Below are 6,971 nucleotides of genomic sequence, written 5' to 3' on the forward strand. Positions count from 1 at the left end.
GGGGAAGCCCCCCCGGCCGCTCCCAGCCTTTAAGAACGAGACTGCAACTCCCAGCATGCATCGGAGTTTGGGACCGGCTTTCACTTCCGGGAAGCGCGGAGCAGGGGCTGAGATGCACTTAGTAAAAGGTCCGAGCGACAACCGCGGGACAGGATGGAGGTTCCGCGGGACTTCGGTTCGGTAGAACGCCGTACTTCTCCTTGACTGTTTTGTTCTAGAAACATTTCTTCCCAGGACAGCCCGTCTCCATCCACAAATATAATGGCTCTCCACGGAAAGTACTTAATTCTGTGAAATCTCTGAGGAACACAAACATTTGCAATATGTAATCCTCTAACCCACTTATAAATTATATGGTAGATACTGACTCCAGCTCCAAAGATAAACTGAGCCTTCAGAGATTAGTCATTCAGATGTCACACAATCTTAATTTGGAAAAGGATGCTGCTATCCCATTGCAGACAAGAAAGTGAGCTCTGATTCTTGACAATCATTTATTTTCCTTGGAAAGTGACTATCCCAGTGCTGGCCCGTAGCCTAACCTTTAAGGGAGCTAGATCCCAGATTGTGGTTGGACTCCAGGCCGGCTGGCTCGAAAACCATGCCAGGCACCTGTGCAAACGTACCCCAATTTCTGACAGGACAGAGAAATCGAGGAAGGATTGTGGTGTGACCACACCCAATTGGGGATGCTTTCTCTCTCTCTGGTGAGGGCACATATCCTTAAGCAATTAAAAAAACAGGGAACCAGCAGTTAGCTTAATGGCTATGTCGCTGGACTCCCATGTAGTCGACCGCGGTTCACGTCCCAGACCCGGTGGCTTAAAACTCACGCCGGGCGCGTGTGCATGCGTGCCCAAGATCCCGAGAGGAGAATGGAGGAGAAGGGATTGCGGTGTGGCCATCCCCCCTGGGGGATTTCTCGCTTTCTGTCTCTATGTCTCTCTCTGTCTGTCTGGCGAGCACACGGCCCCTATAGCGAAAACCTCTCCAAAAAAAAAAAAAAAAGTGACTACCACAAAGAATGTGGTCTGCCCCAATGTTACAGGCAGAGAAAGGGCTAGTCCAATGGGACTAAAATGGTCTTTTGTCCTTCCTTTCGCCAGTGGTTCCTGCCAGATTCGTAAGTCCTCTGTATGGCTCTCCAGCCCATCATACAAACCCTACTCAATGAAGAGATTCAGAACTCCAACAGGGGAAATAGGATATAATTAGTTTCTCCTTCTGTTCCTAAAGGAAAAGAATGACTTGCTAACTTACTACAAAAAGCTACCAAGCAGCTGCTTTCTCTGCATAGAGGAAATGTAATTTCTGGAAAATACACTTTGAGCTTCAAACCATGCGAAGGGATTTGAACTTTGTTCATCTCCATGAAAGTTGCCCTATGTATAAACCTGTTAAAAGTCCTCCTTCTCCTTTACTCCAGGTATGAGATAATTTTTCTCTAGTGTAGAGACAGGGGTTACTGAAAATGTGTATGTTTAACTCACAGGAGATATGTCTCTACAAAGTTTCACTTCAGGTTCCTAAATATTTAGAAAGGGAACCCAAAACTAAAAGGGAAAATAACTATTAACTCTCAAATTACGGGCCTTCCGTGTAAAAAAGATGGATTCCAGGCTTCTTTCCCAGTGTGCTTTCCAGAGTAACCTAATGTTCCATATGTTCCAAATGATTTTGAGAGTCCAGGTGGATCATGAGCAAAATCATCTAAAAAAGCAAATGCCGTCTCTAAAAGCACTCATGGATCCTTCACAGTGGCTATCATGTAGGCCTGTGATTGTCAGGTTTTCCAATATTTTCAAGAAAAAAGGTGAAGATTTTCAAGTGAAATCTGTTCATTCTAAATACTAGCCTTTCTTTCTTTCTTTCTTTCTTTCTTTCTTTCTTTCTTTCTTTCTTTTCTTTTTTTTTTAATGATACAGGCAAAACAAGGCACATCTATAGATAACTCATCCATAATCTCTGGCCTAATAACCCAGCTATCTGAAGCCTCAAAGCTAAGAGGAACAAAGAGTCAGAACAATTAAATCCCATATAAACATCTAACTGTGTTGCCTACATTTCCTCTATCAGTAATCTGAAATATGCCATCCCTCTAAAAGAAGTCTCTTGTGGTTCAATGGTTTTCATATGCAGATTCTAAAAGCTAATAACTGTTCAAGTATCCTAGTGCTTCCAAAAAGTGGAGAGTCCAGCACATTTTATTCTTGTCTAGTGGGATGGTCTGTGTACTCATCTGGTTTGACCATGACCACATACATGCTGATAGACCTTGGCTTGTCTATCGGCAAACCACTGCCCTGTCACGTTGTTTTGTTCCATCCCACTTCCAGAGACAAATTATAAGCCTCAGCCACTAAGCACAAGCTTGCATGCAAACACATTAATCCCTCTGTAATTAAAAATACCAGATAATAGTTTACTGATCAATAAACAAAGTATTTATTCAGCACCTATGTGCCAAGCACTGTGCTAGGCACTGTGGTGGATACAAAAATTAAGACATGGTCCCTGCCCTTAAGGAGCTTACATTCTCATGAGGGAGACAAGACTAATATACATGTACCAGCTAGGAACAGTACAGGACAATATATAGTTTGGTGTTAGAGTATGTCATACAGACTTGAAGCTTTGTAGGGATTTAGAGAAGACAGACAGTGAAATAGGCCTTAGAGTCAAGATTTCTTGAGGAGTCAGGAACAAGGCCAGGCCTTGAAGGATTGAAGAGACTTAAACTGAAGTCCCTGTTAAGAAGAAGTGAGAGTAAGGTCTACAGGAAGACAAAAAGTATGCATTTGATGTAGGGGCTTACTTAGAACTCACTGTGGTATTTCTGAGCAGAGAAGTGACTTGCTCATACAAGGTTCAACAGCTTCAATGCAAAATCATAAAATATGTAAGTAGCTTAGGGGCATCCAGCGGTACACCGAAAATAATGGCAGGACTGTGCCTAACAACACAGACGGAACTCACCCGTTGAAGGGAAACAGCACAACCTAAAACACTGGCAGGATAGGTGACAATCCTAGGAAGCAAGAGGTCTACCATTTCTTAATTTTCGGAGGCCCCGGAGACAGAATAAGGGTTTCAGGACCAAGATCCAGGACTCGAATGCATTGCTTCAAAAGACTACACAAAATGTATGAAAGCTATTGGGACATATGTGAGTTGACAAAGTAAAAGAACAAGTGGAAGAGAGAAACAAATTGAAATCTATAGTGAAAACAAACACACCAAAATGTTTATCAAATGTCTCTCTCCTAGGGAGATGCAACTTGCATGTCCATTTATTTTCAAATGAACGTATACTCTATTTCTATAACAAAAAAATGTCTTAGGTGTGCTTTTCAGTATTATTGGCAGAATCCCTCAAATAATAGGAAGGTCACAAAACTCGATATATCAAATCTCACTTTTCAGTTGACTTGTATTACAAAAAGGAAGTGTATGTTAGAAGTAACAAGACTGAGAGGTAAGTTGGGGAAAGGGTAAGGACTTCTCCTTATATTCAGGTAAGTAATATCCTGTGAAGCAACACAGGGCTAGGGATGGTGGTAGTGGGACTGGCCACACTGATTCAGAGGTCAGTGAGTGAAATAACCACTGCCTAGGACACAGTGTAGTTGCACATCATGGCATTCTGACACTAGGAATTTGTATCCTATAAAATCAGAGATATCAAAATGCTGTCACTGACTGCCTTCAGGTCATGCATTTGAAATGTGTTTTCTGTCTTACCCAGTCATTAGTGTGTACAGGCATTGCCTACTTAAATGAATAGAAAACAAATAGATTTTAGGATTTCACCATAAAAATTTCATTAATTGAGTAACTCCAAGTTAACTCAGGGAGAATATAACTAGGGAAATCCATTTCTACCCTGAAAACAAAAACAAAACAAATCCTAAACTTCTGATAAAAGTCACTGATACACGGCTCTCTTGAACAAAGAAAAGATATGATAGAATTTAAGAATCCCGTAAGGATTATACATTCTAAAATTGGCATTTAAATTTCAAAAGCATTTTTAAAACCTCTTAGGAAAAAGAGCAGTCCCACTGACCCAAGTTCTAGAAAACTGCAATAATCATATTCACGGTTACTTAATAGCAACATGTAAAACACTTAAATTCCATTACTTATGCATATTCCATTTAAAGACATTAAAATACTTTTCACTTCAAAAACAATCTGCAACTTCCCATTTAGGATGTTTATTATGTCTAATCTAAGCCTAGGTCAATTTTTCTTAGGAAAAAAATCTCACACTCAGGAAAGCTACCCCTTAACCAAGACGAAACTACTATTGACAACCCAGTTTTGGGAAAAGGTCTTGTGCCTATATGCTATGTATGACCATTATTTAAAACAGTCTCCTTCCTGGGATGCCCTTTTTAATCTTCTGGGCTCCCTGAATTATGTAAGCAGTATGAACACCAACTTGCCACAACCCATGGAAGACTTAATTATTTTGGACAAGTATTTATTGAGTGCCAACTTCTGTTGATCCTAATTTCTTCCCTGACTGGGAAGTAAACCAAGTAGTTGGCTCTGAAAAGGTTCTCGGCTTTTCATTAAGGAAATAACAGATGTTAACCAGCCAAAGACCTCAGAGAAACATATGCCTGCCTAACGGGTTCCTGTACATCTGGCCACAAAGTCAACCTTCTAACTTGTTCTCCGGGTCTAATAAAAACCTTCCTGTAGTTTTCCACAAATGTGGCCATTATCAGTCTTTCCCTGGATACTTCCTAATGAAGAAATGCAAGCATATACACCACACTAGGAAAAAAAAAAAAAAAAGAAAGAAAAACAAAATAAGATGCCACATTAGCTTTTTTGCTTATAGCTGACTTTCCTGTAATTGAACTCCTGCTACCAAGAACGACCTAACCCCTTTTCTCCATGTCATCTGACAACTTAATGTTTGCAAAATCCAGATGGAGAACTGGATGACAAAAATAAACCTTCTTCCTACAACCTAGCATTACAAATGAGTAAGATGTACAAAACCACAGCATTAACAACTACCTATTTCCAATCTGAAAAGAAATCTAGTTCAAAGCGGTAAAGACACAGGAAGAGCAGGTATGTAAACTGTTCTGAGCTCAGATCTACGCTGGAGAGCTAGAATACATGATCATAACTTAAAAGATCACACACAAAAGCTTTAATACAGTGAGAGAAAGATGGAATTCCGTTTTATTTTGTCCTCTCTGAAACTTCCATTCACACCATGGCCTCATCGATCAAAGAGGAGGAAAAACCCTGCCTTATACCATAGAATTCAAGTACTCAGGTACTTGTTAGAGGCGGCAGGCTATTTATTTCTCCAGTTTTTTTGGCTCCAAGAGATTACACTTTCAGTACCAGTGTAGTGAGGAACCACTGGCAAACTGCTGGAAATGTCTTCTGGATTAGTCAGTGTACCATTTCATAAAGTGCTTCTGGAGTTCAAATCTGTCACGCTGTCAAAAGTGTCCACACTTTTGCAACAAAGGATAAAAGAATCCTGGTGGGTATTTCACTGAGTCCTTCCCAGCTGGGTCTCATATTGGCACTGCTGCATTAACCTCCGAGGCGCTGGCCCTCACCCCAAGCGAAGCCTCCTGGCCGTTCTTCAGGCAGTGGATTATAATTTGGATCCTCATCTGGGGTATCAAAAATAGCCTTCCTAGAAGACAGGTGACAGATACAGTTTAGTTACAGAATCATCCCAGGTCCTAAGGACCACAGGGTCAGTTTGGCTCCTACAGAATTTACCAATCAAAGCAAGTATGACATCTGTCCACCGAGAAAACAGTTATTGTGCCTGAAAGGTGTCCATAACTATTTAACATTTACATTAATTTTTACCTCCTTACTAATTGTTAGTACAAAAGCAATACATACTAATTGTACAGAAAAAAGGAAATAGATTGAGCAAAATATACTAATCCCCAGCGATATCTATTGTTGATGTTTTAATTATTCTTCTAGAACTCGTATCTAAGGAATCTTACAAGTTAGATCAAGAAATTTGTTTTGTCAGTTGACTTTCACTCAGTTATCATGAATGTCTCCCCATAATCAAGACTTCACCCAACTGTGTCCATCAGCAGATAAATGAATAAACAAAATATGGTACATACATACAATGGGATATTATTCAGCTTTAAAAAGGAAGGAAATTTTGACAAGAGTTATGACATGGATAAACCGTGTGGGTATTATGCTAAGTGACATAAAACAATGGGGACAAATACTACATGAATACTATGTAATTCCATTTCTATGAGGTACCTAGAGCAGTCAAATTCACAAAGACAGAAAGGAATGCCAGAGGTTGGGAAGATAGAACACAGAGTTGTTTAATGGGTACTGAGTTTCAGTTTTGCAAGGTGAAGAGAGTTCTAAGGACGGTGATGATGATAACACAACAGTGTGAATGTACTAAATGCCACTGAACTGTACATTTAAAAATGGTTAAGACAGGGGCTAGCAGGTCGTATGTGGTTAAGGCACTGACCTCCCACATGGCCAACTGTGGTTTGAGTCTCAGACCTGGTACCTTGCTTTCTCACTTTCCCTCTCTCTTTCTCTGTGAAGCATGCATGTCCCATAGCATATTTTAAAATAATAAGTAAAATGAAATAAATAATTCTAAAAGATGGCTAAGGTGGTAAATTTTAGGTTAATAAAAAAAAAGTACAGAACTGGCAGATGGCGTATTGCTTATGTTGTTGGACTCCCATGTAGTTGACCACAGTTCGAGTCTCAGACCCAGTGGCTTAAAACTCATGCCAGTTTCATGTGCGTGCATGCCTAAAATCTTGAGAGGAGAAGGGCTTGCAATGTGGCCATTACCCCTGGGGGGTGATTTCTCTCTCTCTGGTGAGCACATGTACCCCATGGCAAAAAACCTCTCTTAAAAAAAAAAAAAAAAAAAAAGCCTTTTAGAAAAAGAAAAAAAAATTATAGCAGCGTCC

At 40.2% G+C, this 6,971-nt stretch overlaps 1 protein-coding gene across 5 annotated transcripts in view; it reads right to left on the reverse strand.

The window, feature by feature from the left end:
- Positions 1-3,631: 3,631 nt before the first annotated feature.
- Positions 3,632-6,971, reverse strand: part of DERL2 (derlin 2) — a 14,492-nt gene continuing 11,152 nt past the window's right edge. For all 5 annotated transcript variants that reach the window (XM_014589096.2, XM_006151884.3, XM_014589095.2 and 2 more), the window contains one exon: positions 3,632-5,677. Coding sequence is in view for 4 of the 5 variants with exons in the window: in XM_006151884.3 (XP_006151946.1) it covers positions 5,572-5,677 (106 nt within the window). In the remaining variant the exon portion in view is untranslated. The remainder of the gene's footprint in view (positions 5,678-6,971) is intronic.

The sequence above is a fragment of the Tupaia chinensis genome, unplaced genomic scaffold, assembly GCF_000334495.1.
Source record: "Tupaia chinensis unplaced genomic scaffold, TupChi_1.0 Scaffold000330_1, whole genome shotgun sequence".
Classification (NCBI taxonomy): domain Eukaryota; kingdom Metazoa; phylum Chordata; class Mammalia; order Scandentia; family Tupaiidae; genus Tupaia; species Tupaia belangeri.